General features: G+C 49.4%; 2 protein-coding genes across 17 annotated transcripts in view; both read right to left on the bottom strand.

Annotated features, from left to right (window-relative positions):
• myo5c (myosin VC) overlaps window positions 1-10,425 on the bottom strand; it is a 135,464-nt gene extending 125,039 nt beyond the window's left edge. For both annotated transcript variants that reach the window (XM_038813540.1, XM_038813539.1), the window contains exon 1: window positions 10,178-10,425. In XM_038813540.1, coding sequence (XP_038669468.1) covers window positions 10,178-10,204 — 27 coding nt within the window. In that variant the 5' untranslated portion in view covers window positions 10,205-10,425. The remainder of the gene's footprint in view (window positions 1-10,177) is intronic.
• Window positions 10,426-24,383: 13,958 nt separating this feature from the next.
• The window catches only part of myo5aa (myosin VAa), a 256,275-nt gene continuing 252,930 nt past the window's right edge, over window positions 24,384-27,728 (bottom strand). For all 15 annotated transcript variants that reach the window (XM_038812894.1, XM_038812901.1, XM_038812903.1 and 12 more), the window contains 2 exons: window positions 26,361-26,441; window positions 24,384-24,752 (listed from right to left, as the gene is read on the bottom strand). In XM_038812894.1, coding sequence (XP_038668822.1) covers window positions 24,600-24,752; window positions 26,361-26,441 — 234 coding nt within the window. In that variant the 3' untranslated portion in view covers window positions 24,384-24,599. The remainder of the gene's footprint in view (window positions 24,753-26,360; window positions 26,442-27,728) is intronic.

The following is a 27,728-nucleotide window of genomic DNA, read 5'->3' on the forward strand; positions in this document are numbered from 1 at the left end:
GGGAAAGAAGGAATTCCCCTTCCCCACCAGACAGATGGGGGGGCTGGCAGGGCACCCCAAAGGGGGGAACCCTAAGAGCGAGGGAGGGCCAGCCTCAAAAACCAGGGAACCCACGCCAACAACCAAGACCACACAAGAAAAAAGGAGTAACATTACCTCAAAACCACCTATCAAAAAGGCCTGTTCAATTCACCCCGGAACGGAGACCCTCCATCTTAACATCTCACATGCGCTCAGGAGAAAACCAAGAACAAAGAGGCCTCAATGGAAACCCTATCTATAGAGTCTCTCAGAAGAAAGGAAAAGACAAGGAGAAGGAACAAGAATTCCCTGAACTAATTATTCGGATGACAAAGCCACCCGGGCTACTGCCCAAGACATGTAAAAATGGACAAGAGCCGACCAACTGAACCACAGAGGGACCTAACCGATCCTGGGGAAAAAAGAAAAGGATAATCCTTGGGTACTACATGCTTGGCAGTCCAACGCAGCCACACCGGGCTCCCCCTAGTGACGCCCCCATTTCCTGGAAACAGCAGATTACTGACTGTTCTGCTGAGGGTGGCCTAATCCAGTACCATCATAGACTCAGGAGATTCTGACCCCAGGGGGTTTCACAGAACCCCAATCCTTACACCCCAGAGGTTTCACCAGCCCAATCCTAATCCGGACAAGGCACCTCTCCCCCAATCCGGGAAGACACACAGAGTGGCCCCAACCAATGGGGAACTCCAGCACCGAGAAAGAAGAACCGTCAAGACCCATATGTCGGATACCGTGAGAAGGTCAGCCCCCTACCCCAGAAACTCCAAGGCCCCCCACCACTCCACCAGACACCTACCCCAGACAACCAAGCCCCCTTCCACTCCACCGCATCCCTACCCCAGACACCCCAAGGCCCCCACCACTCCCCCAGACCCCTACCCCAGACAACCAAGCCCCCTTCCACTCCACCAGACCCCTACCCCAGACACCCCAAGGCCCCCTTCCACTCCCCCAGACCCCTACCCCAGAGACCCCAAGGCCCCCCACCACTCCACCAGACCCCTACCCCAGACACCCCAAGGCCCCTTCCACTCCACCGGATCCCTACCCCAGAAACTCCAAGGCCCCCCACCACTCCCCCAGACCCCTACCCCAGACACCCTAAGGCCCCCCACCACTCCCCCAGACCCCTACCCCAGACAACCAAGCCCCCTTCCACTCCACCAGACCCCTACCCCAGACACCCCAAGCCCCCCCACCACTCCCCCAGACCCCTACCCCAGACAACCAAGCCCCCTTCCACTCCCCCAGACCCCTACCCCAGACACCCCAAGGCCCCCCACCACTCCCCCAGACCCCTACCCCAGACACCCCAAGGCCCCCCACCACTCCCCCAGACCCCTACCCCAGACAACCAAGCCCCCTTCCACTCCACCAGACCCCTACCCCAGACACCCCAAGTCCCCACTACCACTTCACTAGATCCCTATCCCAGACCACTACCCCAGAAATCTCAAATCCCTCCACCACTCCACCAGACCCCCACCCCAAACACCCCAAGGCCCACTATCACTCCCCCAGACCCCTACCCCAGACAACCAAGGCCCTTGTCCACTCCCCCAAATCCCAACCCCAGACACCCCAAGGCCCCTTACCATTCCCCCAGATCCCTATCACTCCCCCAGACCCCTACTCCAGACAACCAAGCCCCCTTCCACTTCACCGGATCCCTACCCCAGACACCCCAAGGCCCCTCCATCACTCCCCCAGACCCCTACCCCAGACACCCCAAGGCCCCTTACCATTCCCCCAGGTCCCTACCCCTCCCCCAGACCCCTACTCCAGACAACCAAGCCCCCTTCCACTTCACCGGATCCCTACCCCAGACACCCCAAGGCCCCTCCATCACTCCCCCAGACCCCTACCCCAGACACCCCAAGGCCCCTTACCATTCCCCCAGGTCCCTACCCCTCCCCCAGACCCCTACTCCAGACAACCAAGCCCCCTTCCACTTCACCGGATCCCAACCCCAGACACCCCAAGGCCCCTTACCATTCCCCCAGATCCCTACCCCTCCCCCAGACCCCTACTCCAGACAACCAAGCCCCCTTCCACTTCACCGGATCCCTACCCCAGACACCCCAAGGCCCCCCACCACTCCCCCAGACCCCTACCCCAGACACCACAAGGCCCCTCTACCACTCCACCAGACAAAGCCAACACCAAAACCAATGGTGCACCCTCCCAGAAGGGAGAGAAAAAGAGAAAGAAAATCCCCCCACGGGGTGGAGGGTTGGCACCCAGCCAGATCACAAAGCTATTGTCCCGTACGGGAGAGCCAGGGGCACACCCATCCTCAGACAGGTTACAACAGCAGCGAAAACAGTCAGGGAGGGAGACCCATCTCAGGAGAAAAAACGGACTCAACCAAGTAAGAGATCACCATCAGGGTACCAAACAATTGGCCGAGGCGTAAAAAGATAAAAGCGCAGATGCTCTGGATTAGAGTTAGACAGAAAGGAAAACAAACCTGCCGAACTGGGGCCCCTTCCTTGAACCTAACGAGGACAAATTTACCCTACCAGCCCTGCCCTTCATCCCTCACCCTGCTCTGTCTCTGCTCATCTACCTTCTAGGTGAGACGGTGGAGAGGGGGGGTGGGTCACAAAACACCCGCCCCTCCCACCACCACAGGATTATTAAACCATATACGAGGGTGGGGGGTGGCTGGCTGGGGATTTCGGAGGTGGCAGTGGGCAGGGATTGAGAGATTTGGGGATCTCTTTCCTGATGAGGATTTTCTGAGTTTGGAGGAGCTGGAGGAGGAGTTTGAGTTGTCGGGTGGGAACGGGTTCTGGTACCCACAGCTGAGGGTTTTTGTACGGAGGCAGGTCTCAAGCTTTCCATGCCTCCCGCTAAGGGGGATACAGGATAAGGTGATGCCGAGAACAGGAGTTGGGCAGGGGAAGGTCTCAGAGGTCTATAAGGAGCTGATGGAATGGGAGGGAGCCCCAATAAGGGAGGTGAAGAGAAAGTGGGAAGAAGAGTTTGGGGGGGGGGGGGGGGGGGGGGGGGAGGTGGAGGTTTATGGGAGGAGGCCCTGCGGAGAGTTAACGCGTCCTCGTCGTGTGCCAGGCTTAGCGTGGTGCAGTTCAAGGTGGTCCACAGGGCTCATATGATTGTGGCCCGGATGAGCAGGTTCTTTGAGGAGGTGGAGGACAGGTGTGGGAAGTCCTGCGAATCATGTACACATGTTCTGGGCGTGTCCGAGGCCGAGGGGCTTTTGGCAGGGATTTGCAGACGTCATGTCAGAGGTCCTGCAAGGGAGGCTGGCTCCGAGTCCAGAGGTGGTGACCTTTGGAGTGTCGGAAGACCCGGGGGGAGAGAAGCCGACGAATTGACCTTTGCCTCCTGGTAGCCCGGAGATGGATTTTATTGGGATGGAGCGACTCGGAACCCCCTGAAGTTGGGGGGTTTGGGTTAGTGAAATGGTGCGGTTTCTCAGGCTTGAAAAGATTAAATTTGCCTCGAGAGGTTCGTTCCAGGGGTTCACTCGGAGGTGGCAGCCGTTCATCAACTTCTTCAGGAAAAATTAGACTGTCAGCTGCGGGGGAGAGATGGGGGTGAAGGCATGGAAGTCATGAATAAGGGTAGGAAAATCCAATGCGGGAGGGCCAGGAAGGGCTGACGGGGTGTTTTTTCTCAGCCATGTTAATTGTGGTTTGTGTTTGGGGGAATGATGGTTATTTTGGTACAGGTTCTGTCGGATGTTATTGTTGAAAAGTGTTAAAATTATAAGTGCCTCAATTAAATATTTTCTTTAAAAAAAAGGTTAATCAACGGTACAGGCCCTCATATCCACATTATTCACTTCCCTGTAAACTGAAAGAATTAATAACATCAAGCAGACATGATTAACAGGGAGTTAAGTCCAGGATAACAACCGAGATGCAGAAATGCAAGGCAGTCCTCAGGATAAAGACTTCTTCTTCGATGGCGCATGAAGATGATGAAAATCAAGGACGAGGCAGGATCCACATCCATGAGCACTCATCAGCATCATCAGGATCTCTCAAGGATTTTGACGAATGAGGCACAAGACATCATTACTTCCGCTGTGCCGTCTCACCAGATCCCAAGCGGTCACCAACCTAGGCTGCAGCCAGGGCAGGCTGAATCAATCAGCTCGGCCTACTCAGACCCCTCACAACCAACATCTGGAGCTGGATAGGGGACTTGTGGCTGGAAGGTCACATGAACCCCAGGCCTCGAAGGCAGGATTAGATGTGCTCCATCAAATTTAAATTTGCCCAGCCTCCAGATCAAAATTCAAACAACAAGGAACAATACAACACAGGAACAGGCTCACTGGGCTAAATCGCTGGCTTTTAAAGCAGACCAAGCAGGCCAGCAGCACGGTTCGATTCCAGGCTCCGGGAAAGCTGATCGGGTCAAAGAGGGCCACATTTGATACCTTTGAAAATGTTTTTCCCTTATCCTGGTACTTGCAAAGCATCCTGATGAAAGCAAAGTGAAAAGCTTGACATTCCTCTTTTCTTCAGCAATACTGAAGCTTTGTACTTCAAACAACTCCTGTAGATTGTGCATGAATGATTGTATTATCCCCGCTACATTGCTGCTTACATGGTTATCTAATGCACGGTAGCACTGTTGCTTCACAGTGCCCGGGACCCGGGTTCGATTCCCGGCTTGAGTCACTGTCTGTGTTTGCATGGGTTTCCTCCGGGTGCTCCAGTTTCCTCCCACAAGTCCCAAAAGACATGCTGTTAGGTGAATTGGACTTTATGAATTCTCCCTCAGCGTACCTGATCAGGCGTCGGAGTGAGCGACTAGGGGATTTTCACAGTAACTTCATTGCAGTGTTCATATAAGCCGACTTGTGACACTAATAAAGATTATTATTATTATTAAAGTGACAGAGTGAAAGTTTTCATTTTGGAGACTTTCAAGGTCAACCAAATTCACTGTGTAATCCGGGTGCCTTTAATGATGTAAAAAAACTTATTAAGACACGTCACAGAGTTGTAATCAGAAATACATCGACACTGACACAAGAAAAGTAAATATTGGTACCACTGTTCAAAGATTTTATCAAAGGAGTGGGTTTGAAAGATGGCCTTAAAGAAGGAGAGGGAGATGGAGAGACAGTGAAGGAAATTCTGTAGGGTGATGCCTCGGTGACCAAAGGCATAGCTGCCAAAGGTGAAGCAAAGAAGAATGGATGCAAGGTTGTGATACACGAGAAGGCCTGAGTTTTGTTCTCAGGTTGGAGGACTGGAGAAGACTACAAAAATAGTAGAGGGTGAAGCAATTAATGGATTTAAGCATAACAATGAGAAGTTGTCTACCGAGGTCTATTGAGCTGGGTATTGGAGGAAAGGCATGCAGTAGGTTGGTAAATCATGTCAATGACGGCAAAGGAGCAAGAAAGGATGTGCCACGGTCAAACTCACAGAGGATGTCATTTGTGGTTTCTTGGCGATGCATGACACTATTGATCAATGATGGCGTGTTCTAAGTATGTCCCAGAAGAAGCCTGTTGCTGTTACTGAGATTTAAGATTGGCAGGTTGTCCATACCATGTCATGAAAGTCATCCGACTGTCATAGCCAGAGCCAATGCAATAGGTTCCTTCTTTACCAAAGGCGTAGAAGTTGATTGTGGCCTGTTTTCAGCCATATAACCAACAGCACTCAGACTGGGAGTCCCAAGGCACATTCTGAATTGAATGGTACACTTCCAGAAGCAACATGCCCATTTTCAAAGGTATCAAATGTGGCCCTCTTTGACCCGATCAGCTTTCCTGGAGCCTGGAGTCACTCAAGCAGGCCACGGTTGGGCCATTCTGTTGATAAAAGTTATGGGAAGCGTCAAGAAGCAGCTCCAGCATAGCAAATAGGCACATTCTGAATTGAGCATTGGGTCTCATTTCAATTATCTGAGTGAGATTATGGCAATTTGCTTAAGGGCAGGAAGATTAAAAGGACACAATCAAACTGAATAGAGGTTCTTCTGTCTGTCAGCTGAAGACAGTTCTTGTACTATTTTACTAGGGCACTTCTGAACATAAATCATTTCACTAATTATTTAGATGACAGTGTGTGTGCATGTCATGTTATCTATTTCTCCTGTTTGGATGACCATTTGTTCATCCATATGTGGACAGTAAATAAAAAATACATCTTTTTAATTCTTCTTGCATTACTGCACCACTCAAACCAACGGCATGTCTCAATATGGCTGCCAAATTACAATACGAGGCTTAATTGTATCCTCTATTGAGATAACAGAAAAAAAAATCAAACTTCAAAATTAGGGCCATTATAAACCAGAATTTTCCTTAGACTCAATCTTGCTATGTACTTAGCAGAAAGGAAGATGGCTGTGGTTGTCGGAGACAAATTAACGTGACTCCAGGACATTATTGCAGCATTTCTTCAGGTTAGTGTCCCAGGACCAACCATCTTCAGCTGCTTCATCAAAGAACTCCGTCCCATCATCAGGTCAGAATTTTAAAGCAATTTTTAGTGCCATTCGCAACTCCTCTGACACTGAGCCAGTCCGTGCACATATGCAGCGAGAGCTGGACAACACTGAGGCAAATTGCCACATAATTGCCAGGCATGAGCAAGACGTCCAGTGGCATTATCATCGCTGAATCCTCCACCATTAACAGCCTAGGGTTACCAGTGTGCAGAAACTTAACTGAACCAGCCGTATAATTACTATGGATGGAAGAGCAGGTCAGAGGCTGGGAATTCGGTAGCAAGTAACTCATGTCCTAACTCTGCAAGGCACAAGTCGGGAGTGTGATGAGTGTTTGATGAGTGCAGCTCCAAAAACACTAAAGACACCACCCCGGATAAAGCAGCCTGCTTGATTGGCACCCTGTCCACTCCCATAAATATTCACTCTCTCTACCACCAGCACACAGTGCCAGCTGCAAGATGCATTGCAGTAACTCATCAAGCCTCCTTCAACAGCACCTTCTAAACCCGTGAACTCTACCACCTGGATGGACTCGAGCAGCAGGTACATGGGCACTATCCTGACTTGAAACCATATCATCACCCTTCACCTTGGTGGAGTCAAAATCTTGGAACTCCCTCCCTTTTGGCACCATGGATTTAGCAACACCACATGGACTTTGACAGTTTGCGAAAATGATTTGCCATCACCTTAAGAACAATCAGGGATGGGCAACAAATACTAGCATTGTTAGTGATGCCTAAGCCCATTATCAAATTTTAAAATCCTCAATGTGCCAAGTTTTGGTGGCTTTTAAAAGGTATAATTTATTATATTGAATAGTAGATAACAGGATGAACCAAAGACCAAAAACCAAAGGTTTTGTTCTTTTTGATACAAGAGCTACCAGTTTAGGGTAAACAATTGATCTTGAACAAGGGGCAGCACGGTAGCATGGTGGTTAGCATAAATGCTTCACAGTTCCAGGGTCCCAGGTTCGATTACCGGCTGGGTCACTGTCTGTGTGGAGTCTGCACGTCCTCCCCCTGTGTGCGTGGGTTTCCTCCGGGTGCTCGGGTTTCCTCCCACAGTCCAAAGATGTGCGGGTTAGGTGGATTGGCCATGCTAAATTGCCCGTAGTGTCCTAAAAAGTAAGGTTAAGGGGGGGGGGGGGTTGTTGGGTTACGGGTATAGGGTGGATACGTGGGTTTGAGTAGGGTGATCATTGCTCGGCACAACATCGAGGGCCGAAGGGCCTGTTCTGTGCTGTACTGTTCTATGTCTATGTCCTAACATCCTTAGAGTGTACTGCTGATTACCTCCAGAGAACAGAGTCTCGGTCTTGTTTTGTCTGTAACTATTTGCATTGCTAGGAATAATTCAAAGTTACTAGACGGGTCCAAAATTCAATCAAAGGGCAAGGAGAATGGATTACAAAGGGCAGGAAGTGATACTTCTTTGTACAGAGCCTTGCTTTGTCAGAGTCCATCTGGAGTATCTAGTTTACAGCATCAAACCTCAGAAAATATGTATTAGCCCGTGAGTAGGTGCCGTACAGGTTACTGCGACTTACAGGGTTATATTAGGAGGTCAGGTTACATAAACCAAGGGGTTGTGGGGGGGGGGGGAGAGAGATTTTTCAGCCGTTCTCGCAAGCGGGAACTTCCAGACCCGCCGATGGCAAACCCCCACTACGGGTTTCCAGGCAGCGGGGACAATCCCGCAGGAATTCCCATTGATAGGGGAGGAGGGGGGGGGGGGGGGGGGGGGGGGTGGAAGCGAGGGCGGCATCCCACCACAGCAGATGGTGAAATTTGAACTCATTAAAAGTCTAATGAATCCATTGTCGTAAAAACCCATCGGGTTAAGGAAGGAAATCAGCCATCCTTACTCAGTCAGGCCTACACGTGACTCCAGCCCCACAGCAATGTGGTTGACTCTTTTTTTTTTAGTCTATTTCTTAGAATTTTCAATTTTTTACAAAAGAAGCCGCAGCAAACATGAGCAGCACGGTGGCACAGTGGTTAGCACTGCTGCCTCATAGCACCAGAGACCCGGGTTCAATTCCGGCCTTGGGTGACCGTCTGCGTAGATTTTGAACACTTTCCCCGTGTCTGTGTGGGTTAATCCGGGTGCTCCGATATCCTCCCACAATCCAAAGATGTGCCGGTTGGGTGGATTGGCAATGCTAAATTGCCCCCTAGTTTCCAAAGATTAGGTAGGGTTACGGGAATAGGGTGGGGGAATTGTCCCTGTGAGTAAGGTGCTCTTTTGGAGGAGGGTCCGTGCAGACTTGATATGCTGAAACGTTAGCTGGGGTTGCTGGGTTACTAGAATAGGGTGGAGGCATAGTCTTATGTAGGGTGCTCTTACCAAGAGCCAGTGCAGACTCGATGGGCCAAATGGCCTCCTTCTGCGCTATAAATTCTATGATTGGCTTCTTCTGCACTGTAGGGATTCCAGGAGGTAAATGAATTTGGAGGAGAACAGTCATCAGCTAAATGAATGGTGAACAAGTTCGAAGGGCTGAATGGCCTATTCCTATGCTTCACACCATGTTTGCCAGTAATTACGAAACAATTAATAGCATCCTACATCTTAACAGCTTGCAGTCCATAGAACATAGAACAGTACAGCACAGAACAGGCCCTTCGGCCCTCAATGTTGTGCCGAGCCATGATCACCCTACTCAAACCCACGTATCCACCCTATACCCGTAACCCAACAAACCCCCCCCTAACCTTACTTTTATTAGGACACTACGGGCAATTTAGCATGGCCAATCCACCTAACCCGCACGTCTTTGGACTGTGGGAGGAAACCGGAGCACCCGGAGGAAACCCACGCACACAGGGGGAGGACGTGCAGACTCCACACAGACAGTGACCCAGCCAGGAATCGAACCTGGGACCCTGGAGCTGTGAAGCATTTATGCTAACCACCATGCTACCCTGCTGCCCTAAACAGTCCATTGCTGTTTTATTTTTTTAAGGAAGAGTTTTAAACAACACAAGTTCCCAGAATGTTGGTATGAGGAAGGCTGCGCCCTGTTTCATCCTCTTGTGCCTGGTGTCTGGCAGCCACACCGTGAAACACAGAAGCTGCACATTTCATCGGCAGGGACAATGTTTTCCCGTCCCCTGGAGACAGAGAGGGAGAAAGAGAGAGAGAGAGAGACACAAAGGCTATTTCCTTGGGGAGGGTAGAATCGCCTTTCATCCATTCTGGGCAAGTGTACAGAACCTGGATCCTGTTACTGCGACCAGGTGATGTCATACCCCTTAGCAGTATGTGACTCTGCACCTCTTGGACACACAACTCACCAAGCTCAAACTGAACAATGTCACAAAACCAGGCAGAGTCACACCGATAAAAACCCGCCAGGAATACGACAAGATGGGAAAAAAAATCACTGCTTTAAATAAAGATGCCCTCCACACTGGGCTAGCAGCACCGAATCGGAAAAGGCAACTTTACAAAACCGGTTCCATATGGCTTTTCTTTTTGCTGGAGGCATTTCACAGCGGCAACTTGACAGCGCTTTTAATTCACTTGGAAGCAAATGACCTATGTCTAACACAAAGGTCTTTTCACATTAACAGCAACGGGTGGGAATAGATTGAACTGTGCAAGCTCCTGCCCACATGTTGCGCTTCAGCAGACACCCGATGGAATTGTTGTGAAGAATAAGTTACTGAGTTACCTTGGTGTACAGTTCAGCTACCGCCATGGGGACGCGTTGCCTCAGTGACTGCCGGAGTATTCAGCACTGCAGTTACTCATGGCCGGGGGAATCAACACCAGCTCTCAGGGTTGCCTCCTGCAACTATTCCTCTCCTCTGCTACTCTCTGTCCCTCTCATTCATTCACTCACTCACTTTCACCACCCCACTTGTCTGTTTGCCTCGGCACGTTCCACCTGTTATGTACACACACCAACTAGACTTTGCACTTTATGTCTTTCTTTCCCCCGCTAGAGGCACCTCGTGATGAGGGAGTGTCTGGAAGCAATTTCTACGAAATAGTAAGCAGTCAGGTAGAAAAATTCCGCTTGGGGTTAATTTGGCAGTCAGAAATATTACTCAATCTTGGCCCTTTAAACTTCTCCGGATTCCATGTGTAAATTATTTTTTTTTAAAAACCTGTTCAACTTCATTTTAAATTCATAACACATTCCTTCTCAACAAAAAAATACATTTCATCACATCCTACAACGTGAAGAAGGATTTATACTGAATCGCAAAGACATCAAACTAAGAACGCCTTAATAATCTTTATTGTCACAAGCAGGCTTACGTTAACACTGCAATGAAGCTACTGTGAAAAGCCCCTAGTCACCACATTCCGCCACCTGCTGGGGTACACAGAGGGAGAATTCAGAATTCTCAGCTGGTACAGGAATTGAACCCACATCTACTGGCCTTGTTCTGCATCACAAACCAGCTGTCTGGCCCACTGAGCTAAATTTAGGGATTACTTGAAGTGTTCAAAAGTTCACCAGATCTGCAAGAGAACATGTTTTAGAAATGCAGATAATTGTTCAGAAATTGTGTCATCAAAAATGTTTTTGTTACAGCCTCTTTTAATGAGATTCCAAAGCGAGGAATAGAATCGTCAATTCTTTTTTTTTATAAATTTAGATTAGCCAATTATTTTTTCCAATTAAGGGGCAATTTAGCGCGGCCAATCCACCTACTCTGCACATTTTTGGGTTGTGGGGGCGAAACCCACGCAGACACGGGGAGAACGTGCAAACTCCACACGGACAGTGACCCAGAGCCGGGATCGAACCTGGGACCTCAGCGCCGTGAGGCAGTTATGCTAACCACTAGGCCACCGTGCTGCCCAGAATCGTCAATTCTAACAAAATAGCTCAATAATAATATGGAAACCCCTACAGAAATAATGCTAAATCCATTTCATTGAGTTCAGCCTGGGGAATCTTGCTTCATTTTGATTCGTTTCTTGGCTATTTAGAAAAGGTTGTCCTACAAATCACTTGTATGATTTTGCATCAATATAATGCTGTCTCCATACTGCACTGAGCAGTCTAATATCCATGGGGTGACTTCCCTGGTAATGTTGTTCTAACTCAACTGTTCTGCCTGTTGTACAAATCCAGAGACAGCCCCAATTCCTGAATCCAGTATTTGCAGTAGTGACAAATTCAAACGACCATCTCCTGATGCCCAGGGCTCACTTCAGAATTTGTTGGTATTAGAGCATTGTGTGCTGTGCCCAATAGGTTAGACCTTGTCCTGCATGTACCCACTTAAAGAGATTTTGCCTGCATGCAAGTTGCCTAATGTAGCATTTTTTTTTTTTTTATTATAAATGTTTTTATTCAGTTTTCATATTTTATATTGAACAAATTACAAATTGTTAGGAGAGAAAAAGAACAAAAAAAAACAACAAACAAACACGCAAAAATTAACATACATATTTACAGGTAAGCATCTTCGTAGTAGTAACTGCGCCCGCCCCCCCCCCCCCCCCCCCCCCCCCCTCAACATGTTTATTTAGTTTGGTTTTGGGCCTTAGCTAGCCATCGAACCCCCGTACCGAACCTGTAGCCCCCCCCCCCCTCCCGCTACCTTCCCCCGACTATTCTTCCTCTTGTACATTGGCCACAAATAGGTCCCGGAACAGTTGCATGAATGGCTCCCACGTTCTGTGGAAGCCGTCGTCCGACCCTCGGATGGCAAATTTGATTTTCTCCATTTGGAGAGATTCCGAGAGGTCGGACAGCCAGTCCGCAGCTCTGGGCGGTGCTGCTGACCGCCAGCCAAACAGGATTCTACGGCGGGCGATCAGGGAGGCAAAGGCAAGGGCGTCCGCCCTCCTCCCCAGGAATAGATCTGGCTGTTCTGAAACCCCGAAGACCGCCACTATCGGGCATGGCTCCACCCTCACTCCCACCACTTTGGACATAACCTCGAAGAAGGCTGTCCAGTACTCCACGAGTCTGGGGCAAGACCAGAACATGTGGGCGTGGTTGGCCGGGCCTCTTTGGCACCGTTCACATCTGTCTTCCACCTCCGGGAAGAACCTACTCATACGGGTTCTTGTTAAGTGGGCTCTATGTACCACTTTTAGTTGCGTCAGGCTGAGCCTTGCGCACGTGGAGGTGGAGTTGACCCTATGCAGTGCTTCGCTCCAGAGTCCCCACCCTATCTCCATCCCCAGGTCGTCCTCCCATTTCCTTCTTGTTGCGTCCAGTACGGTGTCGTCCCTACCTACCAGTCGGTCATACATGTCACTACAGTTCCCTTTCTCTAGGATACTTGCGTCCAGTAGGTCTTCCAGTAGTGTCTGTCGTGGCGGTTGTGGGTACGTCCTTGTCTCCTTTCGTAGGAAGTTTTTGAGCTGCAGGTACCGTAGCTCGTTCCCCCCAGCTAGCTGAAACTTCTCTGTCAGTTCGTCCAGTGTTGCGATCCTGTCGTCCGTGTATAGGTCCCTGACTGTCAGTGTCCCCCCGTCCTGCCTCCACCTTTTGAAGGTGGCGTCAGTCAGTGCTGGTGTGAACCTATGGTTGTTGCAGATGGGAGCCCTGTTCGACATTTTGGTCAGGCCAAGTTGCTGCCGCAGTTGGTTCCAGGATTGGAGGGTGGCTGTCACCACTGGGCTGCTGGAGTGTTTTTTGGGTGGGGATGGGAGTGCTGCCGTGGCGAGGGCCCGGAGGGAGGTTCCCATGCAGGAGGCCTCCTCCGCACGCACCCACTCAGCCTCTGGCTCCTGGATCCATCCCCTTACTCGCTCGGCTGTTGCTGCCCAGTGGTAGAATTGTAGATTCGGGAGGGCTAGCCCTCCCCTGGTTTTTGTTTTTTGTAAGACCTTCTTTGGGATCCTAGCATTTTTACCCCCCCATACGAACGCCATGATGAGTTTGTCCAGCGCTTTGAAAAAGGCCTTGGGGATGTAGATCGGAATGGATCTAAACAGGAAGAGGAACCTGGGCAGTACGTTCATTTTGATCGTCTGAACTCTCCCCGCGAGGGAGAGCGGGAGTGTGTTCCATCTTTGCAGGTCCTTTTTAACTTCCTCCGTCAGGCTGGTGAGGTTCCATTTGTGGATCCCTTTCCAGTCATGGGCTATTTGGATCCCCAGGTAGCGGAATTTATGTCGGGCTTGATTGAACGGCAGCCCCTTTAGTGCTGCCCCCCCCCCCCCCCCCCCCCCCTTGCGGGTGTACTGGGAAGATCTCACTTTTGCTCATGTTGAGTTTGTAGCCCGAGAAGGCTCCAAACTCTTTCAGGAGCGCGATGATTCCGTCCATGCTGCTTTGTGGGTCCGAGATATAGAGGAGCAGATCATCCGCATAGAGTGAGACTCTGTGCTCTCTACCTCCCCTTCGGATCCCCCTCCAATTTTTTTGCTGCCCTGAGCGCGATTGCTAGCGGTTCAATTGCTAGTGCGAACAGCAGCGGGGACAGTGGGCATCCTTGTCTGGTGCCCCTGTGCAGCTGGAAGTATTGGGAGTTGGTATTGTTGGTCTGTACACTTGCCATGGGAGCGTTGTACAGGAGCTTTACCCAAGCGGTGAACCCTGTTCCAAGCCCGAACCGCTCCAGTACCTCTATGAGGTATTTCCACTCGACTCTGTCGAAGGCCTTTTCTGCGTCCAGGGAGACGATCACCTCTTGTGTTCTCTCCCCGGAGGGGGTCATTATCACGTTCAGCAGGCGCCTGATGTTCGCGGTAAGCTGTCTACCTTTGACAAAGCCCGTCTGGTCCTCTGTGACCACCTCAGGTACACAGTCTTCTAGCCTCTTGGCTAGGATTTTGGCCAGTATTTTGGCGTCTGCATTCAGCAGAGATATGGGTCTGTATGACCCACATTCCGTTGGGTCTTTGTCTTTCTTAGGTATCAGCGAGATTGAGGCCTGTGCTAACGTGGGTGGCAATGTGCCCCTAGCTAGCGAGTCTGTGAACATCTCCCGCAGGTGCGGGGCCAGCGCTGTCGCAAATTTTTTGTAGAAGTCCGCCGGGAATCCGTCCGGTCCCGGCGCCTTCCCCGCCTGCATGGAGCTAATGCTGTCCATGATCTCTCCCAGTGCTAGTGGTGCTTCCAGATCCCGTTTTCTGCCCTCTCCCACAACTGGTATGTCCAGTCCGTCAAGAAACCGGTTCATCCCAGCCTTCCCCGTTGGGGGCTCTGAGGTGTACAGCTCTTGGTAGAAGGCCTTGAAGGTTTTGTTAATCTTCTCTGGTTCTGTTTCCAACGTGCCTCTGGTATCTCTGATTTGCGCAATTTCTCTGCTGGCTGCCTGCTTTCTCAGCTGGTGGGCCAACAGGCGGCTGGCTTTGTCTCCGTGTTCGTATAGGGCCCCGCGTGCCTGGCGGAGTTGGTGTACTGCTTTCCTGGTGGAGAGCAGGTCAAAGTTCCTTTGTAATTCTTTCCTCTCCGCCAGGAGTTCTACGGTCGGGGCCTCGGAGTATTTATGGTCTACCTCCAGTATGGAGTCGACCAGCTTCTGCCTAGCCACCCTTTCCTCCCTATCTCTTTGCGCTTTGTAGGCTATGATTTCCCCTCTTAGTACGGCCTTAAGCGCTTCCCAGAACGTGGAGGGTGAGACCTCCCCGTTTTGGTTGATCTCAGTGTACTCCGCTATGGCCCGCGCTATCCTTTCGCTGAAGGCCTTGTCAGCTAGTAAGGCACCGTCCAACCTCCATTTGGGGCGCTGGGCCCTTCCCGTCTCTAGCCGCACATCCATGTAGTGTGGGGCGTGGTCTGATATCACAATTGCGGAGTATTCCACCTTGTCTATCTCTGGAAGCACCGTTTTCCCCACCACAAAGAAGTCAATTCTGGTGTACACGTTGTGTACTGGGGAGAAGAAAGAGAATTCTTTCTCCCCCGGGTGGGCGAATCTCCAGGGGTCTACTGCTCCCATCTGCTCCATATAGTGACTGAGTTCCCTTGCCATGTTTGAGGTTTTCCCCGTTCTGGGGTTTGATCTGTCCGTCGTTGGGTCCTGTACACAGTTGAAGTCCCCCCCCATGATTAGTCGGTGCGTCGCTATGTCCGGGATTTCTGCCATGGTCTTTTGGATGAAGCTCGTGTCGTCCCAGTTGGGCGCATACACGTTAACTAGGACTACCGGCGCCCCATCCAGGGCCCCGCTGACCATGACATACCGTCCCCCTGGGTCCGTAACCGTCTTTGTCGCCCTAAACATTGTCCTCTTGCCAATCAGGATCGCCACCCCCCTGGCCCTTGCCCCATAACAGGAATGATAGGTTTGTCCCACCCAGCCCTTTCTTACCCGCAGTTGGTCCTGCTCCCTCAAGTGCGTCTCTTGGAGGAAGACTATGTCGGCCCTCATGTTTCTAAGGTGGGTGAGGACTCTAGATCTCTTCACTGGGCCATTAAGTCCCCTTACGTTCCAGGTGACTATTCTGGTGGGGGGCTTCTGCCCCCTTGCTCCTGTGGGGTTAACCATATTTGTCCGGTGGACGCGCCCCTGCCCTCTGGGGTTTCCCTTTGTTAGGGGGCCGTCCAGGATGTCCACTATCACTGCTCTCCCCATGCGGTCGGGTCCCTGCGCTCCGGGGTTCCCCCTTGTCCCGGGGACACCCGCCATGGCCGTCCACTGTGTGTCCGCCACGCGGGTAGCCCCCTGCACTCCGGGGGGCCCCTTCACCCACAGACCGTACTGGGTGGGTGTTTGCAGCAGTTCCCTGTTTCGAGCCCTTGTCTGTGGCACTTTGTGGCCCTATTCCCTTTCTGGCCTCTTTTGTCCCTTCGTCCCTGCATTTCCCCTCCCTGGTCTCTCGCCCCCCGAGTGCCCCCCCCCCCCGCTCTATCCCTTTCGGGGATACCCCTGTGTACCCCTCCATTGCCCCTCTCTCCCCCATTCCTGTCCCCATTTGCTCTCCCACCTTTGATGGGTGATCCCCCCCCTCCCCTGCCTGGCGCCTTCCCCCCTGTTGGGGGTGCGCTGCGGCCCTGCTCTGTTGCGCGCCCCCTTCGCTAGCTTTCCTGCTAGCACGGTGGCTCCCCGCTCGGAGGTTGCTGTCCCCCTTCCCCTCTCCCCTCTCCAGTACTCCCGTTCCCTCGTGCCGGGGCCTGGCCTCCCACCTGGAGCGGGCCCTTGGGCATTGGGTTGTTTTTCCTGGGTGCTCCTGCCAGGGGGGAGGGGGCTGGCTTTGCCTCGCCCCTCCCCACCCCCCCGTCGGCATGACGTATCTCCTTGCCATGGGCCCCTCGTCCCTACTTCCCATGGCGTTTTTCCAGCCCGTGCTCCTCAACGAATCTATTCGCCTCGGCAGGGGCTGTAAAGAAATATTCCTTGTGTTGGTATGTGACCCAGAGTTTTGCTGGGTACAGCATACCAAAACGTACTTTGTTCTTATAGAGAGCTGCTTTCGCTCTGTTGAACTCCGCCCGTCTCTTAGCTATGTCCGCTCCAAAATCCTCGTAGATTCTGATGGCGTGCCCGTCCCAATTGCAGGCTCTATTCTCCTTGGCCCAGCGCAGGATTGTCTCCCTATCCCGGTACCGGTGCAGTCTGGCTATAACTGCTCTCGGTTTTTCCCCTTCCTTGGGCTTCGGGCGCAGTGACCGATGAGCTCTGTCCATTTCCGGTGGGGTGGGAAAAGTTTCCCGCCCCACTAAGGAGCCCAGCATCGCAGCCACAAATGTTGTGGGATTTCTACCCTCTATCCCCTCTGGCAGGACCACTATCTTAATGTTTTGCCTTCTCGAGTTGATCTCCTGGTCGTCTACCCTGCCCTTCAGGCTCCCCTGTGTTGCACTCAGTTTCGCCATTTCCCTCTCCAGGGACATGACCCGGTCGCTCACGTCAGTCGCTGCCTTCTCCAGCTCTTTAATGGTTGCCCCTTGGGCTTCCAGTATCTTCCCTTGGGCTTCCAGTATCTTCCCTTGGGCATCCACTTTCTCCTCCATTCTGGTCAGAGCCTGCTGCACCCCTGACATGGCCCTGGTCACTGCTGCCTGTGCTGCGGCCTCTGTGTCTGCTTTTAACTCTGCCTTGATTGCCTGCAGCTGCTCCCTCACCACCTCGGCAATGGCTTCCTTCCAATTCACGCCCCCCTCTAACCCCAGGGGAGAGGTTGCCCGCCCGTCCAGCTCTTTTGGATGCGGCGATACATTCTTCCCGCTGCTTCGCGTGTTGACTCGTTCGCCCAAGCTGGTTTGCCCTTTGCCCCGTCCACCTCCGGTGCCCCCTTTCTCTTGGGTCCCTTCTGGCTTTTTTTTCTCCCCCTTCCCCTTCATCGTTTCTTCTCTCCTTGTTCTTCTTTTCCCCCTTTTCCGCACCCTATTTTAATTTTATTAATATATATATATATATATATAAAAATATATGTATATATTTTTTTTTTAAATGAAAAATTTATTTCCCCCCTTCTTTCCTTTACCCCTTTATTTCACCCCTTTTCTCTTTACCAGTTTTCTTTTGGGTTTTTATTTTAAAAAAAGAACAGAAATATAAGTCTCTTTTTTCTTTTGTTTTCTCTCTCCACTCGCCCAGGAGAGAGAGAGAGAGTCCCCCTTTGTCCTTGCCACGTGGTGGTCACTGCAGTTGGGGGGAGGGGGAGGGGCGAGTGGGGCTGCTGGTTGGGGGGGGGGGGGGGTGGTGTCCCCGCTGCTGGTTGGGGGGGGGGGGTTGGTGTCCCCGCTGCTGGGTGGGGGGGGGGGGGGTTGGTGTCCCCGCTGCTGGTTGGGGGGGGGGGGGGTTGGTGTCCCCGCTGCTGGTTGGGGGGGGGGGGGGGTTGGTGTCCCCGCTGCTGGTTGGGGGGGGGGGTTGGTGTCCCCGCTGCTGGTTGGGGGGGGGGTGGTGTCCCGCTGCTGGTTTGGGGGGGGGGGGGGGAAGAGGGCCCGCCGCTGCCGCACCGTTCCCGGCCCGCGTGGGGGGGGGGGGGGGAGAGGGGTTGGACCTGCCGCTGCTGGGCCTCCCTGTCGCCGTCGCTCCTCGCCTCCGCCTTCCGCCGCCGCCCGCTCCTCCTCAGCTGCCGCCCGCTCCTCCTCCGCTTCTCCTCCGCTGCCGCCCGCCGCTGCCGCCCGCTGCTCCTCCGTTGTCGCCCGCTCCTCCGCCGTTGCCGCCCGCTCCTCCTCCGCCGTTGCCGCCCGCTCCTCCTCCGCCGTCCGGCCTGTCGGGGGGGTTCCTTCCTGGCGCTTGCGGGAGCCCCTCTCCCTGCGACCTCCTCGCTCGCCGCCCGGAAGTCCCTAATGTAGCATTTGAGGGAGAGGGGCACGGGTGAAGTATTAAGTGAGAATGTTGCCTCTCTCTTTATCAAGTCAGTACTTCCAAAGTCATAGTGGAGGAGATGTTTGAGATACCGTACAGGCTTCATTTGAGGAGCTGGCTGTACTTGATTAGACACTAGGACGGGATGGGATGCATCCGAGGATGCTGATTGAGAGAAGTAAGGATGGAAATTGCAGAGGCAGAGGCCACAATCCTCTTTAGATGCAGCAGTGGTGATAAAGGACTGGAGAATTGCAAATGATACAGCTTTGTTCACAAAAGGTGCAACGATAAGCCCAGCAGTATGACTTCAGTCATTTATTAGGTAGCAAAGGTAAAGGCAATGCAGCAGCAATAAACAATGTTTGCTTTTTTTTTAAACCCCTATTTTCCATTCGAGGCCTTCCTCCAGGAGTGTAAAGGAGGCTGCAGTCAACAGAGCATGGAGTTGTGTTGGTTTCATAATGTGTTGCGCTTTCACATTACTAATGCATTTTTCAAAATGATTTGATGGGACATGGGCCTTGCTGGCAAGCAACCTTTGTAAGTTGTAAAAGGTCCTTGTCACTTCAGAACTTCTCATTGAAATTTAACCGCTGAAAAGTCAAATCCTTACATAACTCTTCATGCAAATTTAAAACCCAACCTATTTACTTGTAAATCCAACCTCACCATAACCTTTCTTTTCAAATGCTTGCACCTAACACCGTTACCCTTTTTTCAAAGCTCTTAAAGACACGCTGTGTTAAATTTCCTCTCAAAATGGCAGTGGCAGGTTCTGACTGAAAACCAGTGTGTTTCTCCCCAGAGAGACCAGAACATTTTCTGTTGAGATCTCCCCACACTGTCACTTTTTTTTTAAAAAGGGGGCATATTTTGTACCTTTATTGTGAGGGGCAGGGCTTAAAGGACTCCAGTAAGCCCAGCTCCACAGAGATCCAAGTTGTCATTGTTAAAGGAGACCCAATCTCTAATTGAATTCAAAGACCCCCCCCCCCCCCTCTCTCTTCCACACCCACCCCACCCCCACGGACATCGGGACCCTCCTATCATTAATCACCGTCATTGGGGCCTTCCCAATGGATCTCCCTATAGGCCCTGCCTCCTGCAGGCTCTGGCCCCTGGCACAGCCAGGGTAAAAGTGCATGTCCCCTGCCATATCCCTGACAACAAGGGCACACAATGACCTCCGTACCCCTGGTGTGGTCACCATGTCTGGTCTCTGTTTTTGGAGACTAGTGATTTCCACCAGTGTCACGTCAAACAAGTGGGAGAGAGAGGAAGTTAAAATAGTTTTCCTAAATGCTTCTGAAGTGAAAGGCAGGATCAGTCCCGAAATACTTGATAGCCCTTCCAAGTTGGGATAAAGCTTTCCCTCATGGGGGGGGGGGAATAAATCAAAAGATTTCACTAGAAAGGGGACAGTCAAATGTTGACGCGATGTGGTTACATAAGTCTGAGCTGTTTCAGCAGAATGGAGTCAAAAACCATAATTGGTGTGATCACAGGGATCTTCCAAAGGCTCGAGAAACCGGTTTATTCCTCAATGTAATACCGTTCTCAGTCAACCAGATCCATTTTTAAAATGTGCCTGCATCTTCTCTTTGAAACGTTAATTAATGTGAATTAAAACTACAATTAGGTTTCAGGATATTATTGCTTTGTCTGTCATTCGTCAATCATCCCTATATTAGGTTTGGATCATGAAGTAAGGAACCATGTCAGTGTAACAATGGCCTGGAAGTACCTATCTTGTATATCGATGGAGAGCTCTGTGAAGCCACAGATAATGAGCCTCGGACATCACTCTAATGCGAACAGTACCAGGGAGGGGGAGAATGAATGATGAATAAGTGCTCCGAGTGCCTCAGTGGCCCACAGGCCTGGTGGAAGGGCAGATTGTGGGTGTCAACAGCTGACAGGATCCGGCGAAATCAAGTGACTCTTTTAATGTGGGGGTCAGGAAGATCACTCCTGTCCCTCCATGTTTAGGAGGTAAATAAATTGCATTTCTTGGTGCAGGAATTCTGAAGGGTCAGTTTCCCCAATACTGGCTGCAATGGTACTGGCTGCCTCATGACAAAGCAGACTTTGTCTGCGGGGTCCTCAAACAGGTAACGGACCCATTGGCAAAAAGTCTAATGTTTTCTTCAGGCATGGGTAAAGGACACCTCATTTGTCCTGACCCAATGTGGCAGGTAGTGCACTTTGAGTTGGAAGTATCCGTGTGTTGCCCGCCCTCGATTTTGGAATAGTGGTAGACCATATCGCACCTGTACCCCGTGACCCACTTCACAAAGACAAACCACAAGTTACTGATAATGAACATTCAGGACACATGAAAATAAAACTCTTTAGAAGAAGACTGACATGGAATTTGGACAGTGGTTGGCTCATTACCGTCTCAATGATTTGGATTTGTTTATTGTCACGTGTACCGAAGTACAGTGAAAAGTATTTTTCTGCGAGCAACTCAACAGATCATTAAGTACATGGGAATAAAAGAAAATACATAATAGGGCAACACAAGGTATACAATGTAACTACATAAGCACCGGTATCGGATGAAGCATACATGGTGTAGTGTTAATGAGGTCAGTCCATAAGAGGGTCATTTAGGAGTCTGGTAACAGTGGGGAAGAAGCTATTTTTGAGTCTGTTCATGCGTGTTCTCAGACTTCTGTATCTCCTGTCCGATGGAAGAAGTTGGAAGAGTGAGTAAGCCGGGTGGGAGGGGTCTTTGATTATGCTGCCCGCTTTCCCCAGGCAGCGGGAGGTGTAGATGGAGTCAATGGATGGGAGGTAGGTTTGTGTGATGGACTGGGCCGGTGTTCACGACTCTCTGAAGTTTCTTGTGGTCCTGGGCCGAGCAGTTGCCCTACCAGGCTGTGATGCAGCCAGATAGTATGCTTTCTATGGTGCATCTGTAAAAGTTGGTAAGGGTTAATGTGGACATGGCGAATTTCCTTAGTTTCCTGAGGAAGTATAGGCGCTGTTGCGCTTTCTTGGTGGTAGCGTCGACGTGGGTGGACCAGGACAGATTTTTGGAGATGTGCACCCCTAGGAATTTGAAACTGCTAACCATCTCCACCTCAGCCCCGTTGATGCTGACAGGGGTATGTACAGTACTTTGCTTCCTGAAGACAAAGACCAGCTCTTTACATAAAATGAACATAAAAGCGTGCTTATACTGTTGAAACTTTTATTTATTTTTACAAGTTGAACATCATCTTAGTACCTAATTCAATATACATTTGCCATGATGCACATGTTTACTAATTGCAACAAACAGGAATTGCTACAGGATTTTCAGAACTTTTCTGTCCATCAACATCAGACTCATTGTTTGCTAGCTGGTTAAGTACAGAAGTAATCATCCAAGGTCAACATTAGTGATCTAGATAATGCAGGGGTGGGCAAACTACGGCCTAGTCTTTATGCGGCCCACCAAGATCAAGTCATTAAAAAAAAATGTTTTTTTTAAATAACATTTTTTTTTTTTAATTTTAAGGTTAATGGGGGGGGGGGGGGGGGGGGGTGTTGGGTTACTGGTATAGGGTGGATACGTTGACTTGAGTAGGGTGATCATTGCTCGGCACAACATGTGTTTCATGTGAAGTTTCTACTTTAAAATATTAATTAATAAAAATTAATTGCTTTTTTTTCTTTAAACTGAGTTACTTTGTTTTTCAAATAAATGTGTTTCATGTAAAGTTTCTACTTTAAAATATTAATTAATAAAAATTAATTGCTTTTTTTTCTTTAAAAACCTTTTATTTTGGCTATTTTAAATATTAATTATTTTACTTAATATACTATGTGGCCCTTTAAAATTGTGAATTTCTGAATGTGGCCCTTGCACGGAAAAGTTTGCCCACCCCTGAGATAATGCAACAACAAAGTGTTTACAGCTAACTGCCATTGTTGATATTTTGAATACCTCCAGTTCCTTAACACTAACCACTAGTAATGTACTTGCGCCTCAAAACAGTTTATGATACAAAAAAAGTGAAGTACAGTGTAAGCAGAAAACAGAGGACTATATATACGCATAAGATTTAACTAAAGTGCATAACCAATATTTCAAAGGAAGATTCCCATCATATTGTCTCAACACTATCCTGGACAACACAACTTTGATTTTGTTCTACATGTGCTGAGATTCAATACACAAGTTTGACTTTGTACCCTGCTTTTCGTGTTTTCTTTAAAACAATGAAAGAAAATACTGTTAAAGAATGGAGACAGTATTGTGGAGTAACAACGACCAATTTGGATTATATTGAATTTGCAGACAATCTTTTCTTTAAAAATTGAATTCTTTTCAGTCTGAAGCATATGCTCCCTTCACAAACACGCGGATAACTAAAGCAGATTATGCTTTTAGTAATTTTGTAACGGGCTGAATTAAGCAAACCATCTGATAAAAAGGGAAAAGGTAAGGCTCTGGGGAATTTGATATTTTAAGACATTGATAGATTGAAATGTACAAAAACACAAAAACAAAAAATAGGCAAGGAGTGCATCACAGGTTCAGTAATGTGTTTATCAAAATATTGCCGGACATTGATTTACAAGTTGATAATTGTGGAATTTATAAACTACTCTGCAAACCTACAGAGCAGCTTATTAACTTTCCCACTATGGGATCTAGAAATACCATAGCTTTCAATTAAATATTGGGTATCCAACAGGAATATAAATAGGCACGCGTATTACACCATTTAGATATGTAAACTATCCCTCGGAAAATCAGCTTTCTGAAATTGGATGCTTGGTCAATAAATTTAATAACTTAAAATATGTAAACAATAAAGGGTGCAATAAATGTAGTTTTTGGCCATCATAAAGTGATTATGAACTTAATATTGGTCGATTTCCAGTCACAGCAGCCATTAAATTGGACAGATCCAGATCAAGCACTTTCAGAATTGAATCCACGGTGGACCGCAACATCGGGGGGGGGCCTTGGGGAATGTGGTCGAGGCCGCCCAGTCAGGGTGATACCTGCATCTTGATCCCTGCAACCTGTGTGAGGTCTGACCCCTAAGGTCACTAAATACTGTACTGCAAATACTGGAAAAAAATACTTCTACTTTTATGGTTGCCTTATTGTGCCTTAACACACGCAGTAACAAACAAATGAAATAATCGAGCAATTGCTGCATTGTAAAGTCTTACGAGATTCCAATGTGGGGCATTTCAAAGGGAAATAAGTTGTTACCAACCTCAAATGCTGAAAAAAAAAGTTTTGTTCATGCTGCAAGATTTCTTTATCTACTGTCTTTACAGTGCTTCTGAGAATGTAATATTCTCTCCCTCTGTGTGCTTTTGTGCTTTACGTCAAATTTGGAACTTAAAATAGTGATTACTGCTGACATAAATCAAGTTTAAAACCGCTTTGGAAAAAGTGTAAAGTTCACATGAAATTGTTTCGTGAATTGAAGGTCAACACCACACGGTGCAGCACTAAATGGATGTAATTGAGCACAGTCAGAGGAAACTGAACAGGGTACCTTTTATAGTGTGCGAAGCAAAACACCAAAAACTAACAACATAATCTCTAGTTTATATTCTAACAGACCTTTGTATTCTACATCATTTATATGTTGACTTAAATAATAGATATTAGACAAATGGTACTATATTCGGCAGTTGTACTTCCCCTTAAGTCAGGTTCCTAATAATTAAATTATGACACAACCTTAATTTACAGTTGTTAAATTCAAAGTATATTCATTCGGACTGCACTGCAGCAACCGTTACCAGGTGCTGCATGAAAGTGTTTGGCATTCTTTACTTTCAGTGCACATTCCTTTATGATGCAGATATTTTAAACATTACTCTAGCAGTGTGTAGTGAATGGGGATGGTAGATCTCTGACCAATGCAAAATCTATATCTTCAGTGTTCCTCAGACGCGCAACAGGAATCCAAGGTTCATACTGCCAGGGATCTGAATGCTCTCCAGCGCTAAAGATGACGGATTGAACGGAAACGTAACTGGAAATATGTGTTTTGCATCCATGAGCAGCTGAGGAGAGTCTTTTCGATTTTGTAAACGCACCTAGAGAGCAGGAAAAGACAATTGGAGGATGATTAACACGGTTTTAAGTGGAGTTACAGATTTAAAACGGTCCCTACACTGGAAATAGGTTTTCGGATCTCTCCAGCTTTTAGCTACATGTGCACAGAATCACTTAACAGTGCAGGGTGACGATATTCAACCCAACGTGTCTGCAACAGAAGTGCTGAGTAGAGGAGAAAAATAAGCAATCCTGCAACATTCACTGTTGTTTCTTGCCCAGAGGGATCATGCAAAATATTAACACTTCCGACACTATTTGCAAAGAAATGTTTCCCTTAAAAGCTTAACACTGGAAATAAACGTTGTAACAAAGAAGATGACAACCCCGTTGGGTTTAAGGAACACGCAGCAGCGTCGCAGAGCAGTTCAAAAACTGCTCGACTGCAACATTTGGCTAAATTACATGGCCAAAATTCTCTGCGCGGAGTCTGCACGTTCTCCCCGTGTTTGCATGGGTTTCCTCCGGGTGCTCCGGTTTCCACCCACAGTCCAAAGACATGCAGGTTAGGTGGATTGGCCATATTAAATTGCCCTTCGTGTCCAAAAAGGGTAGGAGGGGTTATTGGGTTACAGGGATAGGGTGGAAGTGAGGGCTTAAGTGGGTCGGTGCAGACTCGATGGGCCGAATGACCTCCTTCTGCACTGTATGTTCTATGTCTATGTCATATTGTACATTCCCACATTCCTATGGTTCCCAAAATTAAACGTATTGGGCGGGGCTGGGGGTCCCGGCGGGATGGAGTGGCGTGAACCACTCCGGCGTCGGCCTGACCCAAAGGTGCAGAATCCTTCGCACCTTCGGGGCTAGGCCGGCACCGGAGTAGTTGGCGTCCCGCCGGCTGGTGTGGAAGGCCTTTGGCGCCACGCCAGCCGGGGCCGAAGAGACTCCGCCGGCCGGCACAAGTCCGCACATGCGCGGGAGCGTCAGCGGCTGCTGACGTCATCCCCGCGCATGCGCAGAGGGGGGTTCACCTACGCGTCGGCCATCGAGGAGGCTGACACGGCCGACACATAGGAAAAGAGTGCCCCCACGGCACAGGCCCGCCTGCGGATTGGTGGGCCCCGATCGCGGGCCAGGCCACTGTGGGGGCACCCCTGCGGGGCCAGATCACCCTGCGCCCCCCCCCCCCCCGACGATCCCGGAGCCCGCCTGCGCCGCCAGGTCCCGCCGGTAAGGGACCTAGTCTAATCTACGCCGGTGGGACTGGCAAAGAACCAGTGGGACTTCGGCCCATTGTGGGCCGGAGAATCGCCGGGAGGGGGGGGGGCTGCTGCGAGCGGCCACTGACCGGCGCGGCGCAATTCCTGCCCCCGCCGAATCTCCGGTGCCGGAGAATTCGGCGGACGGCAGGGGCGGGATTCACGCCCCCCCCCCCCCCCCCCCCGGCGATTCTCCGACCCGGGGGGGAGGTAGGAGAATCCCACTCAGTAAGTGTCAATGAAGGAGAGAAACGATGAAAGAATCAGAATTGTTATACGGAATTTATTTAATTCATTATATTTAATTCATTATTGTTACATTACTACATGGGCTAAACATCTTTTTTCTGACGAGAAGAATAATTAAGAAAGATCTGAAAGTTTTACCTGAATGGTGCGGATGAATGAGGCAGTTACACGCTCTTCAAATTCATTAACAGGAGTGTACAAGTTTAGAACTTTCACAATCTGATGACAAAGAAAAAAATGTAAATATACTGTTAGAAGCGCTAACTTCACAATTTAGAAGCCTGTTATTGAGTTAAGTTGACGTACCTGGACTGCAACAGAATCAAACAGTACCTGATTATTTTATCACTCCGGCAATAGTCATTCACTGGTGGCCATTCTAATGGTACACCATTCCTAACATGAACCGACTAATCTATGCCTCCGCTCTCCATGTCCTGTCAACTTTCTTTATTTTAAAATCAATTCCAATATGAAGCCAACAAATACATCTTGAGATGTTTTCTTGGATATTTGGACGAATAAAAGGGTCAATATAAACCACCATCAACAAAATGGCCTCAAGGAAGCATTTATTTCCCAACCCTCTATCCCACACCCATGGGTCTAGCTGTGACCTTCAGTGTTTTTCCACAACCATTTTTAATTGCTGCAAGGAGTGGGAAATATTTTTACCTAGAACATCCGGCACTGAAGGCTATCGTACTATGTCAGTCACCACGAGTGTACATTTTCCATAGAAACTTCCACTAGAACTTATTTCCACAGAGGTCTAATAATTTGTCTTAAACTGCAATAAAGTTGTGTTGTCGGACATGTTTCCCCACTGGTGATTTTGCGCTGACAGCCATTGCTGGGTGCAGAGGAACTTTACCATGACAGCATTGACCCATTGAAGAATATGAACAAATGATCATAGATCTGTGAATGAACTAGAAAGCCTTTAGTTGTCTTAGATTATTTGATTTATTTGTATTTTAAAATTCCTTTGCTAATCAGCAGGAGGGGCCTAGTTTCACACTCAGGCCCGTACTGATGCTGGGGAAAGGAGAATTATGCTGTTGACAGCCATCTCGGCTGGAAACGGGCGGCACGGTGGCACAGTGGTTAGCATTGCTGCCTACGGCACTGAGGACCCGGGTTCGAATCCCGGCCCTGGGTCACTGTCTGTGAGGAGTTTGCACGTTCTCCCTGTGTCTGCGTGGGTTTCACCCCCACAACCCAAAGATGTGCAGGTTAGGTGGATTGGCCACATTAAATTGCCCCTTAATTGGAAAAAACGAATTGGATATTCAAAATTTATTAAAAAAAAGAAAAAAAAAAAATCTCTGCTGGAAACGTCCTTGTGAGGAGCAGATTGAATTCAGCTCTGATGCCCTGGCCAAACAGACAGTAGAATATTTGCCGTCGAGACTGGGACATGAATAATGGTCAAGGTTCCAGAGAATGATCAATGTCCGATTGAAATAAATATAAATATTTATCCCAACTCTTTGCCTTCTGCCA

Source organism: Scyliorhinus canicula, chromosome 12, assembly GCF_902713615.1.
Source record: "Scyliorhinus canicula chromosome 12, sScyCan1.1, whole genome shotgun sequence".
Taxonomy (NCBI): domain Eukaryota; kingdom Metazoa; phylum Chordata; class Chondrichthyes; order Carcharhiniformes; family Scyliorhinidae; genus Scyliorhinus; species Scyliorhinus canicula.